At 35.2% G+C, this 19,687-nt stretch overlaps 1 protein-coding gene across 1 annotated transcript; it reads right to left on the minus strand.

The window, feature by feature from the left end:
* Nucleotides 1–16,408: 16,408 nt before the first annotated feature.
* Nucleotides 16,409–17,053, minus strand: LOC149154374 (uncharacterized). Its single transcript, XM_089444128.1, has 2 exons — nucleotides 16,936–17,053; nucleotides 16,409–16,854 (listed from the first exon to the last, which is right to left on the minus strand). Exons 1-2 carry the CDS (start codon nucleotides 17,051–17,053, stop codon nucleotides 16,409–16,411), a joined length of 564 nt encoding a protein of 187 aa, XP_089300254.1.
* Nucleotides 17,054–19,687: the final 2,634 nt, after the last annotated feature.

Consider the following 19,687-nt stretch of genomic DNA (forward strand, 5'->3'; position numbering starts at 1 on the left):
AATAAAAGCTGCAATAGTGGGTTTGGGCTCATCCCCACTCATAATGGACCACAAATTATAACCTTCTAAAATAGTCAGCAACTTGAATTTCCAATTCACATAATTTCCTCCATCAAGTTTGGTGGATTCATTCAAATAAGTATCAGCCAACAAATTTGACATGATGAAAAAAAAAAACTTCTTCCAATCAACAAAATGCCACCAAATGTAAATCCAAATGCACCCAAATTCACCACATCCAAAGTGATCTCATGAAGTAAAAATCATCATAAAATCTCATAATTTTTCACCATAAAAAGAATAAAATCTCCTTATATTAAACTTCACTTTTAAAAAGACAATTCCTTTTTTTTAATAATCCATTCACCACTTCAATTTTCTTTTTCTTATGAAAACCTTATCACTTCTTAAATCATACGATAGTTTTACTTTGGCTTCCCAATATCATTTCAAAACAAGTTATATTAACATATATTCCTAGTCACCCTTATAATGACTACCACACAACAGACTTGAATATCATTTTTTATTTTTATTTTTTTCTTATAACCCCACTAATATGCTCTACTCCCTTTTTTGATCATAAAAAAATACTTCACGAAAGTATATATTGCAGAATGGCAAGAGTACATATAAGTTTACCACTGTAAATATACCAAGGCGTTCTACAACGTGGTGACAATAGCGAAACAAATTTTTCTAGCTGTTCCAACACACAATTGCAGGCTTGCAAGCTTGATTGACTAGCAGCACCTTTCACATAGCAGTATCCACCTCAGGAATCACGTTCTGCACAATGGACTCTCTCAACAAAGCCTAATGCATACAACCGAGCCTTCACCACACTTCACACAGGCTTACTACTGCAACCTTTACACCAACGAGCCCTCACACTCTCGCTCTGATACAGAGAACAGAGTCGACTCTGAAAACTTTCCTTTCATTACTGAACACACTAGCTGACTACCCTGACGGCTGAACAGAGCGAGTTGATGATTAATACCTTACAATATATTATGAGTTTGCCTAGGTTACTCCCGCAGCCAAAAGAAATTATAACTGAATATATACATTTTTATCTTTAAATTGTAACTGAATATATACATTCTTATCTTTATGAAATTATACCCTGATATTTGAGAGGGTTTTCCCTCTCTATGACTTCTATATTATTTTTTTTAATTCCAAGTGGATTTTTATCATTGCTCTTGTGTATATTTACTTATGGTCGAATGAAGAGTTCTATCCGTTCTGGTAGTCTTGGTTTGTTTATTACATATGCTTATGGTTCATTTTGGCAATAGTATTAATTGCAATGGTGCTTAGCTTTTATTTACTTTATACTCAAAGTAATTGTAATTAATTCTTTAATTTTGTGATCTCTGTTTAGCTCACGAAACATGGTTTCACGAAACATGGTTTCGTTCTTTTCAAGGAAACATGGTTTCTGGGTAACCATAGATGAAGGGATTGTTCCCATATTAACCCCAAATTTCAAAAGGAAACAAACTCTCACCAGTGTTTTACAATACCACTTATAATTTTGGTTTTATAAATCAACGTGGTACTCGCATGCTTGATTAATTACTCGGTCATTTATTTGGTCAGTTCCTATTACTTTAATTTTCTTCCATGAATTTCCAAAGTAACAAATCTCTGCAACTAGTGCATTTATTTTCCCTTTTCTTTCTTTAAAAAAAAAGAATTTATGCACAAGTTTCTACAGTGTACACTATTTCTTCTACCAAACACTACCGTCGAGTTTGCTTCCTTCCAAGCAGAATTTCCAAAAGACAGTTAATCAATTTTCACACAATGTTACACTTATGAGGGAATTATTTGAAAAATAAGTCTTTTCCTTCGAACCTATGAGATTGGCTATTATGTCCGATTCTACCCAGTCTCTTTGAATCTCCAAATTTGATTAGCTAGTAATTTCAGTTCCTTGAACTCAAGACACTAGTCCAATCAAGAACTTCTCAGGGTTTCCACGCTCAAAAACACCCTAGGTAGCAATCTATTTACCCTTGGCAGCGTACTGCACAATCTTTTTCCTTTCCTTTCTTTCCAGCCTCGGAATCTCCTCGCTCCTGCCCTCTTTGACCTTCTAAAACAAAACAAAAAAAATAGATCTTTTAATCTCTTACAAGAAGGAAAAAAAATAAACTCCCGTAGAATTTTAAAGATTTTATTTTAAAATTTTGTTCTCATAATTCCACTAATTCCATAACCAATTTTTTAACAAATAAACCTAATTAACCCCTGTAATATTTATTCTTACTTTTAACTATTCTAAACATAATCTAGGTGGGTGTTCCACGCCAATAGAAAGGATGGTATCATTTAAGCTGAGTCAGCAAGTGATGGTGGGAGCATCATCAATTTGTGATTGAGTTGCGTCAACAAGTAATCGTCAGAGCATCAGCCGTGTCGTTGATGTAGGGACAACTCAAACTTCAAAGACATGTCTTCTTGCCCGTCCGTGCGGACGCGGAAGAAGGAGCTGTAGACACATTCTTCGCACTTCATATTATATTACGTTACATGAACGGCCTCTCATTTGTCGCAATGGCCCACGCGGAATCATTTTTTTTTCGGTTTCGTAGCAAGTGCAGTGATTGAACACATTTAGTGTCTTACTCTTAAAATCTAAACGATGTGGAAAGATATGTCAGCCTTTTCTAATAATAATATAAATAAATAAAGCAAAGAGGAATCTTGTGGAACCTCTATCCAAAGAAAATAGATTTTTTAATTTTATTTTTAAACGTGGAAGTATACTGAACTTTCCTGTCATTGACGTAGACACCCGGATGTTTATTTATATGTTAATTATAATTAAAAAAATATATATTCAAAATTGAGTTATTGTTATCATTATTTTGAAAGATTTCCTAACTTAAATTTATGGTGTATGTAAAAAGGATGAAATTTAATATGAGAAAATTAATATATGTTTAATTAAAAAAAAATTTAAATCTAATTATTTAAATTTAAAATAAATTTAAAGGCATTTATTTTTTTTAATATTGTGATAACTGAGTTGTAAAGGAATGGAATGTTTATTAAAATTAACTAATTATTTAAAATTTTAGATATATATTTATTTATGTAAGTATCTATCAAGTTTCAAGAGAGATTAAATTTTTTGAGATGCAAAAATCTTTTTGAGTGAAAAGAGATTTGATTCTTCTAGACTAAATCTGGAGTTATAGATCTAAGTTGTTATAATATATATGTAACCAACATTGAAATATTTTATTTATAATTTAGGCTCAACACACTATATTTAATTATTTTTATTATTAATATTTTCTAAATATCACATATCAAATCCATATTAAACATTGAAAAAATTATAAATATTCCTCATAAATTGTTATTAATGAGATAAGAAATTTATCAATCTTTGTGTTAAGATCTTTTATTCAAAATGAATGTTAAAATATTTTATTTAAAACCTATGTTAAACTTTTTAATGTTATTAATATTTTTGAAATCTTATATATCAACTTTATATTATAAACCAATAAATCACACATCCCCTTAGTTATGAAAAATGAATATATAAAAAAATTGTTAATATAAATTACTTTATTTTTATTTATATAAAGTAAATATAAAATTATGTTATTTAATATGGACATTTAAAGATTTTACCAAAAAAAAATTGTTATTAATGTAATCTTGTTTTAAATTATATGTAAACTAAATGTAAAGGAATTACAAATCATGTAAGTAAATTATTTTTTTATTCATTCTCATATTAAATAGTGAAGAAATTATATTTTTTCTCCATATTAAAAAGTAAATTATTTTTTCCACTTCCAATTACTTTATATCTATATATAAAATTATGTAAAATTAAAATATATATCGAAATATTTTAAAATAAATATCTAAATATTTTAATAATAACGGACATTAATTTTTTATTAATTATTACTATTTTGAATTTGTTAATTTAAATTATTATTTTTGAATGTAATATTAAGTTAACATCTCTACTAAACCATTATTATAAAAAAGTTGATGATAAAAAATTTTTTTAAGTAGAAATCACATGAGAGAATTTTTTTGACAAAAAATATTTTCTCGTATAATTTCTACCAAAAAAAACTTTATTTAATTTATTATAGATGATAGAAACTTAAAAAAAACCATAAAAAAGAACTTTTTACACATTTCTAACACTTTATATTATATTACACTCTCATTTGTGACAGCGGCCCACGCAGAATCAATTTCTTTTCGGTTTCTTAGAAAGTGCAGTGATTATACGCATTTAGCGTCTTCCTCTTAAAATTTAAATGACGTGGAAAGATATGTCAGCCTATATATATATATATAATTTCAAAATTAAATTAAATGATGAAATTTAATATGATAAAATTAAGACAATAAGATTTATCTAATAAATGTAGTTAATATACATTTAAAATATATGAATTTAGATTGATGAATATGCATTAATTCATATTATTATTATTATAAAATTTAAATTTATTATTATAATTATAATTATTAATATTAATATTATTATTAAATTAATAATGTAAATTTAATAATTATTATTTTAATAAAAAATATTATTTTATTATTATTATTTGTATCAATTATTTAATTTAATAATAATGAATTAATTAATTTAATTTAATAATAATAAATAAATTTAATAATAAAATTTTATCATTTTATTTTTTTTATATTTATCATTATTATTTTCATCATTATTTATATAAATATATTTATTATAATAATCAAGATTATTATTAATAAATATATTTATTATAATAATCAAGATTATTATTATTATTGATTTAGAAGGCAATACTATTATTAATATGGATCACAAAAGTCTAAGATCTAACATTATCATTATTATTCAAAAATGATAAAAGTTTTTTTTTCCACTCTCAACTTCTAAAAATATATATTTTTTTCAAAATAACAAGTAAATCTTTTGAACATTAAAACAAAATTTGCAACATAAAATCGAAAAAAAGAAAAACCATAACATATAAAACAATAATTAAAAACAAAAACAAAAAAATTATTTTATTATTTTTATTATTAAATTAAAATTTAAAAGGAAAAATTAGATGTAAGTTAGAGATTTCAAGTCAGAGGTCCAACTTTTCTATTTCATAAAACAACGCATACATTTCCAACCTTCTAACTCCCGTCTTAACCAGTGTCAAGCCACATACCACAACAGAATGAAAGAACAATCATCAGACCCGACTTCCTGACTTCCCTCTTTTCCCGACTTCCTCACCTTCGTCATAGCCCAATTATGATACTCGTCAGGCTTCCACTATCCGCTACAATATATATTATATGAATAACATCCTGACTTCCGACCACCCGACTGCCCACTCCTTTCTGAGATCGGAGGTCGGAGGATAGAGGGGGGCCACATCGCAATAGAATGGAAGAAGAATCTCCCACCCTGACCTCTTGACTCCCGACTTCCCTCTCCTTCCCACCTCTCAACATCCCTCTTTCCCGACCTCCCTCTTAGCCTAACTATGGTGTGTGTCCGACTGGCGTTATCCGCTGCAATATACATTATATGAAGAACATCCTCACTTCTGACCACCTGACTGGCCACTCCTTTTTGAGGTCGGACGTCGAAGGTGAGCCACACTGTAACAAAATGGAAGAACATTCTCTAGCCCCAACCTCCCGACTCTCAACTTCCCTCTTATCCCTACCTACTGACTTGCGACTTCCCTTATAACTCGACTACACAGTGCATCGGCCTTGCGTTATCTGTTGCAATATACATTATATGAAGATCATCCTCACCTCCAATCAATCGACTTGCCACACCTTTCCTAGGTCAGAGGTTGGGCCTTTCTATTTCACAAAAAATACTTGTCATCTTCCCGACTTTCTAACTCCCTCCTAAGACGCCATGCTTCAATACACTCGAAAAATATGAACTTTGTTACTCTCCACAACCGACCTCTTGACTGCCGACCTCCGTCATACCGTGACGACACTAAAGGTCAGCATCACAACTTCTGACTACTCAACTGCCTTGCACTCTAAATAATTATCTACATTTTGGTGTGCATGTCAACCATAATTATCTTTCACATTTCTCTACTCATTTGTTTAAAACAAACTTTGAAATAGAAAGTCGCCATTAAAAAAAATATTCCTCTAATTCCCTCCACACAAGCTCACCTCGATTTTCAGACACAAGTGGTTGAAACGTATTGTCACTTGAATGGTTAATTAACACATTTCATGTGAATTTATTGTTGGGCATCCCAAGGATTTTATGAAAATATAAAAACTTTCTTGCTTTGCGCTCTCTATTTTGCACTCTCTTCTTCGCACCCCGTTTATATTGGTTCTCTAAAATGTTTCCCTCATGACAAACTATCAAGTTCAAATTCATTCCAACCCTTCTCATTTATGGTAAACATACACTATCATACACAATTACATTAGTTAATTTGGTATATCTCATAAAAATATCATTTTTTAAAATTCATTTGCAGGGCACAACATGGGAAAGAAAGGTAAATCTACGATGTCAAAGAAGGTGATACAACACATCAAAGAAAACCTAAAGGAAGTAGAAAATCCTGAACCGGATCTCTGCAATGTCAACAAAACTCTCATCTCCGACATAACCTTCAAAACACAAATGGCAGGTATGATGAAGTGGGAAGAAATATATGATTTCTTTGAGAATAGAAGCTAATTAAATTACAAAACTTCAAATGAGAACAAAAACACTTAGTTTGAAAAAATTAGAGGTATAAACTGCACAAAATTGCTTCTAGAGCCAAAAAATTTCCTTATACATGGTTTCATGGCCATTCGACATTTGGATTTTCCAACCTACAGTATACTACACTGTAACAAAAATGTCATAGCCTCTTGGAAAATGAAAGTACTTTCAGTAATTACAAACTTAGTCCTCCCGAATTCTCTTTGAACATCTAGTTTCTCGATAAATTCAACACCATAGTGTTTAGGAAGTGTGAAAGGAATTATGACAAAATCGTGAAAAATTGGTTACGAGAAGATAGAGAAGGCTTCAAACTTAAAGCATCAAAATAATATCCAATCATCATTTTCAAAAGGCTTTTAGGTTCCTTATGAAAATATTTTCCCATCTATATCGAGAGAAAGACCTTAAGCATTGCAGTTTATCTATATGGAGAGAAAGACCTTAAGCATTGCAAACTGCAATGGATGGCTTTAATGCAAAACCTAGTCAATCATTCAAAGCATTTCAATTGGGCTGAAATTATTTCATAATTTTACATATGCCCTTATGTTTTCCGTTATGTCTCCTCTAAGAGATGATCACATCTTTTCCATGTCAGCGTACATTATCGATATTATATATGCTTTTGGTCCATTTACACTAATGAAATGTAATTACCCAGATGAGCAGGAACTCCCTATTACGAATTACGCCGTGGGAAAGTAACTTCAAATTTCACTTTTATGACATTTGTAATTATGTGACGACACATTTCCATAAAATTTTGTTTGGAGAAAACCCTTCGAGGTTTGTCAAAGCCTTAAAGAGGTCTTGCAAGAATTAGAAAAGTGTTTCATGGAATAATTATTCACATTTATTACAGTCTATGGAATTGAAGCTAGCCCTCATTTTCTTCTTAGATATATTCTAGAGAGGATGGATTTAAGAGAGGTATCCAATCAAACTACTTGAATGGAAAAGCTCAATAATTGAGTAAACTTCGGAAGAAAATCTCGCCAAACTTCCCACTTAACTTTGTAAAAGCTTGCCTTAAAGACTGATGATATGTATTTAATGACGTCGAAGAATTTAACTATGCTCAATTTTATTCATTGTCCCTTCATTAGTATGACCCTCGCAGAATCATCAATTAACATATTTGTAAACACGTAAACACTTAATTGACCTTACGATGAGGGCATTTATGACGACAATTCTTTGTACGCAATAAGAACTAAGGTCACATAGGTAGTAGTACACAACAATATGAAGTGTAAGAGTCCGAGAAATAAGAATTGGGTTTCAAATCTTGGAAAAATACATTATCCAGCGTAAAATTTGCTCAAGCATTCCTGTATATATAAGAAAATCAAATTACAAAACCGACTTGCGTTCAATTGCTTGCAATCCTCATCTCCAATCAGACCACCCTTCAATCCTCACGTCGTGTCAATTCATCCATTTATAGTAAGTGTTAATGCACATAAACAAGACCTTCCATTTAATTTAAGGTGTAACCAGTCATGTAAGTTCAATTTAATTCACCGAGCCGACCACCATTAAATTTCATATTTACAGCTCGCCATGTTAAGGATGGGTTGAATTATGCTGTGACAGATGGAATTTGGAAGTCTCTTTCAAGTTTCAACTGTCATTTTGAAGTTTTCGTATTTACAGCTGGGCAAGTTTAGGATGGGTTGCATTATGCTTGGATACATGGAATTTGGAAGTCTCTTTCAAGTTTCAATAGTCATTTTAAATTTTTCACCATAAACCTCAAGTGTATGTCATGAATATTTAACCTATTTTCTAGAAGGGGTTTAATGATTTTGGCATGGCTATTTAATTTCAAATCAATATATTTGAAGTGAATCGACATTACTCACGTAGCTATACCTGCAACAATGAATAAATAGAATAAGGTAGTGCTTTACTAGCTTTGATCATTCCAGTTCCAAGATTAGCTTGCTACAACGACATTCATTGCATTCTTTCAAATAACTCAGTCATTAATGAAATCAATCATCATCGTAGGGCTCGAAATAAAGATTATTGTACTATTTGGAGAATCAGAATTTTGCACTCCAACTTTAATAGAATCAATTGAAAGAATATCGGAAGCCAGTAGTTTAGAAGCCATAAGCCATTCTTTTGGTTTTCTCATTCCTTGTTTTCTATTATGTAAGAGCCTTCAACAAGTCCAATCCCTCAAGTTCAAATATTAAGGGTATTAGAACAACTTAGGTCGTTGTTCAATAAGGTTTGTTATTGACTAATTAATGTCTTCTTAAAATATTAGTGATTGCGTGGATTGATTCCAAAAACTGAATCGGTGATCGAGAACGGGGAAAATTATGAGCTAAATATTCACTATTTATTTAATAAGACGCTCAAATATTAAACCTCAATAGGATGAAACTTTGAAAAGAGGGTAAGATTGTTAATGGTCGAGTTGATAGAAAATAGTCAGATATGTGGCAAGATCCAAATGGTTGAAGACGAAATTTTGAAGAGAGCTTCTCACTTTAAAAAACACCTTCGGTACAAAAATAAATAATTCAACATGTAAGGGATAGGAGTCTCTTTAGAACTATATTTATATTTTAATAAATAAAGTTTTGTTGGTTAATTGTGTCGTACTTTTCCAACATATTTTTAGGTTGTTGGTTATTCTATTTTCGAAGTTTCTCTTAATTTTTATGAGTGTGAACATTCTAATTTGTGGATTATTTTCATTTTTTTCCTCACTTGAAAATTAATGTAGAAAGTTTGTTTTACTGTTGTGCGTTTTCTAGATTAGAGTTAGTTCCTATTTTCTAGGAGATAGTTTTTATCTCCCTAAATTGAATGTAAACTTATATATTTTTGATTTAATGATTAATGAGATAAAGTGTACTGCTTCGGTAGTCTACAGGTGTAGCTTTTTGCACTGTGAGCTGCTAGTTTTTAGTTTGTAAGTTTCATTCCAGTTTTGTCTTTCCATTTTTTTAACATGGTATCGGAGCACAAAGAAATGGGTCTATGGTGAGTGTGCCTTAGTGGCTAGATTGAGAGCCTTGGTGGCTCCAAGCCCTTCTGGCTGAGATCATGTAAGCCCTGGTGGATGGTTCAATTATTGTTGTGATAGGGTGTTGCAATTTTGAGGAAGCTTGATTAGTGCTGGTTTTAGGGGTCAAACCCATGTTGATCAGTGTTGGCTCTACATTGTGAAATAATGTTGACCACTGGTTTTATGGGTCAACCCTACGTTGATCCAGAAAACTTACAAAGTTTTTCATTATCGCGACATGCAATATGGTGAAAGGGTGCTGGTGTTTTTTTCTAGTAGCAGAAGGCCCGAGACCAGAAGTGCTTGAGTTAGTGGTCCTATCTAATATTTTTTGAAGGCCATTTGTCTGGAGTTGGATCTGTAGCACCTAGATCTAGAACTATTGAAGGATTTGGAGCTCGATCCACATAACGACTATTGGAGGATATGGAGTTCAATCCGCAGATTGACTGTTGCAAGATCTAGAGTTTGATCCGTAGATCAACTATTGGGGGATCTAGAGTTTGATCCGTAGATCAACTATTAGAGGATCTGGTGTTCGATCTGTAGATCAAGTGCTGGATTACTAGATCTATAGATTAGACCAGTGGATCTATTAGTGGAGTCATGGTTTTGTCACAATGAATAACCACATTGCACATATGTAACCTAATGAGAATAATAATCTCGATGGGTCAAATTATGCCAACTGGAAGTTCAAGTTGCAAACATTGCTCGAGGGTTCCAGTGCATAGAAAATTGCAAACGAAGATGAAGTAAAGCCATTTACATCTGGTGGCAACACAATCGCATCATTTCAAGATTGGGAGAATAGGGAAAATAAAGTGAAGGTGTTGTCGAAGATGTTTGTAAAAGATAGTATAATTCCTCACATCCAAGAATGAAAAATCGCTAATGAGATTTGACTAACATTCAAGGATTTGTATGAGACTAAAAATAAAAATCGCCACTTGTTTCTGAAGAGCAAGATTCTCTCCATTAGAATGGAGGAGAATGAATATGTTGTTGCGTTAATCTCACACATCAAAGAACTAAGAGACAAGTTGAGCGACATAGGGAGAAAATTTCTAATACATATCTCGTCACAATTACCTTAAATGGTATGATAGAGGATTATCAAATGTTCATTACAGGGCTTGTAGTGAGGCAGAAAGCTCCCACCTTCGAGGATTTGACAGGTATTTTGATGCAGGAAGAAGAGAGGCATATGAATCTGAAGCCTCGGAATGTAGATCTGGCATTGGTATCAAAGAAAAAGTTCTTCAAAGGGAAACCAAGAGGAGGACAAAAAAGTGATGGTCTATGCCAGAAAAAGCCATTTCAAGGTATGGCATTTGCTAGAAATGATTCAGGAACTAAGTGTTTTTACTATGGCAGAACTAGTCATATTGCTAGATATTTTTATAAAAAGAAGATTTATGAAAGTAAACATAGAAACAAGAGGCATACAAGGAATTTTGCTGATGAAGATCGGAATCATGATCTTAAATTATTTGTGTCTGATGTTGCTCTTTCCGCTGAGACCAATGAGGCTGAAACTTGGTTTGTGGATTTTGGAGCATCCACTCATATGACATGTAATAAACACTAGTATGAAACTTTCAAGGAGACAAGCAATGCTGCAAACATCTACCTGGGAGATGACAGAGTGTATCAAATTGAAGGGTATGGAGATATTCCTGTGATATTTCCTAATGGTAATATTAAGTGCATCCAGAATGTAATGTATGTGCTTGGTATTAAAAGGAATTTGATCTCTCTGCAAAATTGCATATCATAATTTAAAGGTAGAATTTTTTAAAACTTACTATGTTATAAATGATTTTCTGGATCAACAAAAGTTGGTAGCATCAGGAGTACAAGTTGGAGGCCTATGTGAGTTGAATGTAACAAGTGTGCCACATCAAGCTTTAACTTCAACAACTATGACAACACAGAATCTTTGGCATTAAAGGTTTGGTCACATCAACCTTCATGAATTATTGTTGCTAGAGAAACAACGTATGGTTGATGGACTTCCTGTTTTAAAGAATGAACTTATTGATTGTGAAGGCTTTTCACTTGGGAAAATGTACAAGGATGAATTTCCCTATAGCTTAGATAGGAGAAAGAAAGATAACTTGAACTTGTACATACTGATATATGTGGACCCATGCATACAAGGTCCTTGAGTGGAGCTTATTATTTCTTGTTATTTGTTAATGACTACACAGGATATTCTTGGGTATACTTTCTTAGAAGGAAAGGTCATGCTTTCGAGTATTTTAAAGAGTTTAGAAATATGGTTGAAAACTAGATAAGGAAAGTCATCAAAATTCTCCGCTCAAATCAAGGGGGAGAATACAAGCTCAGAAACTTCATAAGATATTGCAGAGATCATGGGATAGCACAACAGTTTACAGTATGCCACTCTCCAAAACAAAATGTGGTTGCAGAGAGGAAGAATAGAGCTCTAGTGGGGCATGCATGCAACATGATAAAAGGTAAGAACCTATCAAATGGTTTTTGGGAAGAAGAAAGTAGCACCATAGCTTACTTAAAGAATAGAAGTCCAACTAGGTGTCTTGATCTCAAGAATCCATTTGAGACTTTGTATGGTTTCAAACTTGCAGTACATCACTTGAGAGTATTTGGCTCTAAATATTTTCCACACATTTCTAAGGAAGATAGGAAGAAATTCGATGCTAAAGCTATAAAGTGCATATTTGTAGGGCATTGTTATGATTTCAAAGCATATAAGATGTTTAATCCTTCTACTCACAAGTGTTTACGAGTAGAGATGTTATCTTTCATGAAGAAGTTGATGAAGGGAATAAGGAAAAAAGCTATTAGGAGTGGCACATGCCTTTACTGATTGATGACAGTAATGATGAAGCCAAAGACAATCATTTCTAGTAGCAACAATATCAACAAAAAGAGGAACCTAGAGATGTTGATACATCCAGTAGTCAAATTCCATTCAGAGGTGAGCAGGAATTCACACAGGACAGAATTGACACAAGTCCACTACCAAGGAGATCAGGTAGATAGACTCACTTACCTGTAATGTACACAGATTATGCTCTTATGACTAGTATTTTAAATGTTGTTGAGCCCATGATTTATAATGAAGCAAATCAGTATGATGAATGGAGGTTAGTTATGAAAGAAGAGTATGAGTTGATAATTAAAAATGAAACTTGGGAATTCGTTGATAGCTCTAGAACAGGTTAATAGCTCTAGCTACTAAGTAGCATTGGAGTTTACACAAGCTAGATGTGAAATATTCTTTTTTAAATGGAGAGTTAAAGGGAGAGGTATATTTAACACAACCTAAAGGGTTTATTAAAAAGGGGTAGGAACACTTTGTCTGTAAATTAAAGAAGGAATTGTATGGATTGAAACGGGCTTCCAAATCTTGGTATGAAAATATAGACTCTTTCTTCTTACATCATGGTTATAAGAGAAGTAAAATGACCCAAATTCGTATACCAGATATGATTTAAAGGGGAAGATTGTGTTGATTTCCTTATATGTTGATGATTTGATTGTTATTGGAAATTCTAATGAATTGGTTGAAGAAATTAAAGTGCAGATGTCACAGGTATTCGAAATTAGAAACCTTGGAGAGTTGCATTATTTTTTGGGTCTTGAAGTCTAGAGGGGTCTTGGCCAGACTTTTTGACACCGGACAGAATAGAAATTATTCTGCAGGCTGTTTTCTACCAACAATTTACAGGACAGAAACAAAAGAGAATGCCCAAAATACAAAGAAAATGTCCCTGATATCAATGAGAATTATCCATTATCAGCATGTCGTAAACCCTAGCTCACAAGCTGGGCTATATAACTAAAATTTGTCTAACCAAAATTGGCAAAATCCCAATAATCACACCAAAAGAAATAGTCTGCTAAAAATCTGGCCCAAATCGGGTCCAAATCACTTCCTAAATGATAAACAAAAATTACCATGAAAGGAAAAGAAACTAAAATGGAGGATTCGGAAAAGAAAGCGACGGAATTTGAGGCCGAAAACGACGGAGCACACTCAAACTTCCCCCAATTAGGGAAAAATCAACATTTCCTTCCATCTTTGCACTGATATGCCAGCTCAAGGTGTCTCAGCACCATCAACATGCTATCAGATAGTTCATCATCCTCTGGCTCAGATCCTCCTGCATCAGTCGCCCCGGGTTGGAAAGAACTCGTCCTCGAGTTCACAGCAGTGTCATCGGGATCCCCAAAACAAGGACTTAGGTGCTTCACATTAAATACATCAGAAGTCCTCAAATGACTAGGGAGGTGCAACCTGTAGGCGTTATCATTGATCTTCTGCAGTATCTCACAGGGTCCAATCTTCCGCTCCTTAAGCTTATTATACTCCCCAACAGGAAAGCGATCATGAGATAATACTGCCCAAACAAAATCACCAAAATCAAAAAGTACCTGATGACGATGACTATTTGCTCGAGCCTTGTACTTGGCATTGCTCTCGTGAATTCCCAGTTTCACCTGCTCATGTATGCTCCTAAGATGTTCAATCATCTCATCTGCCTTAGGGTTCAGACAACCTACTCGTGGAATAGGAGCTAAGTCCAACACCCTGAATGGATTCTGACCATAAATAATCTCAAATGGGCTTATTCCCGTGGTTTTGTTTTTCGACCGGTTATATGCGAACTTTGCCTAAGGTAATGCCAAATCCCACTACTTGGGCTTAGTTCTTGCCAAACACCTCAAAAGGTTGCCCAAACTCTAGTTCACCACCTTGGTTTGACCATCCGTCTGGGGGTGGTAGGTGCTGTTGAAATTCAACTGTGTCCCCAACTTCCCTCATAAACTCCTCCAGAAATGACTAATAAACTTGGTGTCATGATTTGACATGACTGATTGAGGAACACCATGTAATCGCATAATTTCCTTGAAGTAAAGATGGGCGATCCGGGCAGCATCCATTGTCTTCCTGCAAGCTACAAAATGGGCCATCTTGGAAAACCTATCAACCACAACCAAAATAGAATCCAAGGCCCGTTGTGTATGGGGTAAACCCAGCATGAAGTCCATATTGACATCAAACCAAGGGACTTCAAGAACAAGTAAAGGAGTGTATTGGCCCGCATTGGTGAGAACTCGCTTGGACCGCTGACACACATAACAACGCTCCACATAATGGGCCACATCACTGGTCAACTTGGGCCAATAATAATCAGAAGATATTAAGGCCAAAGTCTTATCTCGCTCAAAGTGACCCTCGCTGTGAAGTTCTCTGATAATCTGCTGCCTGAGTGAGCAATCTGGAATGCATAACTGTAATCCTCAAAACAAATAACCATTATGCACAACAAAATCATGTCATTTACCATCTGTTACCTCCTGAAATATCCTCCCAAAGGAAGGATCCACTGCATACATATCAGTGAATGTCTCAAACCCTGCAACTCTGGTGCTCATGGTGGTGAGGAGTAATGTGCGACGGCTCAGGGCATCTGCGACTTAGTTCAGGCTCCCAGCTTGGTGTCTTACTGCAAATGTGAACTCATGTAAGTACGCCACCCACTTGGCATGCCACCTACTTAGCTTTTGTTGGTCATTGATGTACTTCAGGGCCTCATGATCTGTGATAAGAATGAACTCCCTCTATACTAGATAGTGACGCCAATGCTTCAGGGACTGAACTATGGCATAAAACTCCAGATCATAGGTGGAGTAATTCTTCTTGGATCCAGATAGCTTTTTACTGAAAAGAGCTATGGGATGCCCTTCCTGACTCAAAACACCACCAATACCAATTCCAGATGCATCACAGTTTACCTCAAATACCTTCTCAAAATCTGGAAGTGCCAAAACTGGTGCCTCTGTCATCTCTGCTTGACCAGTTGAAAACTAGCATCTGCCTCCTCAGACCACTGGAAATCATGACCCTTGAGGCACTCTGTGATAGGAGAAATCAAAGTGTTGAAATTTCTTATGAACCAACGGTAGAAGGATGCCAATCCATGGAAACTTCTGACATCATGCAAGGTCTTTGGCTTGGGCTATTCCAAGACCGCATCTATCTTCGACTGATTTGCCTGAACACCATCAGTTGACACCACAAAACCAAGGAAAATGACAAAAGTAGTGAAGAAGGAACACTTCTTTTGATTGACAAATAGGCGCTCCGTCCTCAGCATATCAAAAACTGCACGGAGGCGGTCAAAGTGTGACGCCCATGTCTGGCTATAAATAAGGATGTCATTGAAGTAGACAACCACGAATATCCCCATGAAAGGTCATAGAACTTGATGCATAAACCTCATAAAAGTACTGGGCGCATTGGACAGTCCAAAAGGCATGACCATACACTCGTACAACCCATGTTGTGTTTTGAACGTTGTCTTCCACTCATCTCCAGGCCTGATTCTGATTTGGTGGTATCCACTCTTAAGGTTAATTTTTGAGAAGACTGTAGAACCAGACAGCTAGTCTAACATATCATCTAGGCGAGGAATTGGAAACCTGTACTTCACTGTAATTCTGTTGATGGCTTTACTATCTACACACATATGCCAGGAGCCATCCTTCTTTGGCACTAACAAGGCAGGAACTACACATGGGCTCATACTCCCACAGATGTAGCCCCTCTCCAACAACTCTTCCACCTGTCACTATAACTCTTCAGATTCCTTAGGACTGAGGCAGTATGTCGGTCGATTAGGCAGACTCGCTCCTGGGATAATGTCTATCTGATGCTGAATATCTCTCATAGGTGGTAACCCAGGAGGGAGATCCTCAGGCATTAGGTCAGAAAAATCTACTAGCAGCTGCTGCACCTTTGTTGGTAAATCTGTAGTCATGTCCGTTGCACTATTCCCACAAGTCAGTAATGCATAGACCACGTCTCCACGCTCCATCTCAACTATGAACCTGGACATAGAAAGCAGGTGATTATTATTGGCCATCGGGGTAGGAGTGGTTCCTTCCCGTCGAGGTGCCAACACTATCTTCTTCCCTTTGATGCTAAGGGAATAAATATTCTTTCGTCCATCATGCACAACACTGCGGTCATACTGCCACGACCTGCCTAACAATATATGACAAGCATCCATAGACACTACATCGTACCAAGCATTATCATAATATTTTCTACCAACTGAAAAAGACACTAAGCATCACCTATCTACTTTTACCTCACTATCCTTATTCAGCCATGACAACTTGTATGGCTTGGGATGGCGATCTGTCTTCAACTGTAGTTTCTGGACATCCTCTTCAGACACCACATTCTCACAACTGCCACTGTCAATGATCATCTTGCAGACTTTATCTACAATTGTGCAGGTTGTGTGAAAAATATTGGTCCTCAACCAATCATCCCCTGAATCATCCTTGGGAGTCAGTAGACTCTTGTGAACGACCAGAGTCTCATGTCCATATCCATATAGTACATCACCCTAGTCATCATCATCATCAAACATAGGCTCTCTAATATCCTCAGTTTCATCTACCATGTCATCCCCAATCAGGAGATTTTTTCCCTTCTGACTAGCAGGCTTCCTGTAATTAGTCGCTATATGTCCCTATTCACCACATCTAAAACATTTAATACTAGGGTTAGAATTACCCTATGGTGGCTACTGGGTAGGACGAGCTTCTTGAGGGCGGACTGTTCGACTGCTCTGATCGCTTCTGATTGCTGGCCTCTTATTTTGTTGTTTCTCCATAGCAAGTGCATGGTGATATGCTTCAGAAACGGTCCACAACAAATGAAGGCTGAGGGCATCCTGCAGGGGTTGACATAAACCCCCCAAATATCATGCCACCGTTTGCTCTTCCATCTCAGATAAATCGTTTCGGGCTATCAATTGATAGAACTCCTCCGTGTAATCATCAACTAATCTCGGGTCCTGTCTCAATGAATGAAGTCACTGGAACAAGGATTGGGTGTAGCCGAGAGGAAGGAAGTGATCCTTCAGCTTCTTCTTCATCTTCTCCCAATTAGTAATCTTGGCCTTGCCCTTCCTTTCTTGTGAATGACTCAGCTACTCCCACCACACAAATTCTCTGCCTTTGAGTTTGATGGTGATCAGTTTCACTTTTACACGATTTGGGACTTCTTTATAATCAAAAATACGTTCAACCTCATTCAACCAATCAATAAATCCATCAGCCTGTAATGTACTAGAAAACTCAGGCAGATTCACTCTGAAACTGAGGTCTCCATGATGATCCTCCTGACCACAATGCTCTTGGAATAGGGTATGATTGTTATACGGGTTCACGAAACTAGAGTCAGAATCAGAATCATGATCCTCCATCTCACGATTACCGAATTCCTGCGCCGCTAGATGCTGGGTTAACTCTACAACTTGTCTCTGCAAATCCACAATCATCACATCCTGAATGCTACGATCACGGTGCAGGACTTCCCCATTCAGAAGCTGCCCACGACAACCACGACCATGACCACCAGCCATTGAAACTGATGAACTCGCACCCCAGGAAGATGTTGAATCTCTGATACCAATTGACACTGGACAGAATAGAGATTATTCTACAGGCTGGTTTCTACCAATAATTTACAGGACAGAAACAATAGAGAATGCCCAAAATACAGAGAAAACGTCCCTGATATCAATGAGAATTATCCATTATCAGTGTGCCGTAAACCCTAGCCCACAAGCTAGGCTATATAGCTAAAATTCGTCCAACCAAAATTGGCAAAATCCCAATAATCACACCAAAAGAAATAGTCTGCTAAAAATTTGGCCCAAATCAGGTCCAAATCACTTCCTAAACGATAAATGAAAATTACCATAAAAGGAAAAGAAACTAAAATGGAGGATTCGGAAAATAAAGCGATGGAATTTGAGGCCGAAAACAACGGAGGACACTTAAACTTCCCCCAATTAGGAAAAAATCAACGTTTCCTTCCATCTTTGCACTGATCTGCCAGCTCAATGTGTCTCAGTGCCATCAACGTGCTATTAGACAGTTCATCATCCTCTGGCTCGGATCCTACTGCATCACTTCTTTTACTCAAAGGAAGTATGTCAGGGAATTACCGAAGAAATTTAGAATGGATTAGTGTAAAGTTGCTTCAGTACCTATACAAAAAAATGTTAAATTTCAAAATTTTGATGATTCTAAAGAGGTGGATGCTACATTATACAGACAACTGGTTGGAAGTTTAATTTATTTGACTACAACCAAACCTGACTTAGCATGTCCAGTCAGTGTGTTGAGTCAGTTCATGACAAAACCTCTTGAAAATCATTGGGTTGCAGCAAAAGGTGTCCTGAGGTATCTTCAAGGAACTATAGATTTTGGCATTAAATATATTGATTCTTTTGATGTTAAACTAGCAGGCTATTCAAATTCAAATTGGGCTAGAGATATGAATGATAGAAGATCTATAACAGGGTATGCTTTCAATATTGGTTCTGGGGTCATTTCTTTGTGCAGTAAAAAGAAGAGTATTGTATCTTTATCATCAGCAGAAGCAGAGTATCAAGTTGTATGTGCAACCACTTGTGAAGCAAATTTGGTTGAGGAGGCTCCTTCATGATGCAGGAGGAGAACAAAATGATGTTACAATGATCAAACGTGAAAACCAAAGTTCAATCAAGCTAGCAAATAATCTTGTTTTTCATAAAAAAATAAAACATATTGATACTCAATTTCATTTTGTTAGAGAAAAGGTTCAACCCAAAGAGATTTTTATTGAATATTGTAACACCTGTGAAAATGTTATTGATATCTTCACCAAGCCTCTTGGGAACACTAAATTTGAATTTCTTAGGGAGATGTGAATCATTTATCCATTAAGGGGGAGAGTTGAAAATTAATGTAGAAAGTTTGTTTCACAATCGTGTGTTCTAGATTAGTTCCTATTTTCTAGGAGATAGCTTTTATCTCCCTAAATTGAATGTAAACTTATATATTTA

This window comes from Pinus tabuliformis, chromosome 9, assembly GCF_031772625.1.
Source record: "Pinus tabuliformis cultivar Carrire ecotype Pingquan chromosome 9, CPIR1, whole genome shotgun sequence".
In the NCBI taxonomy this organism is placed as follows: domain Eukaryota; kingdom Viridiplantae; phylum Streptophyta; class Pinopsida; order Pinales; family Pinaceae; genus Pinus; species Pinus tabuliformis.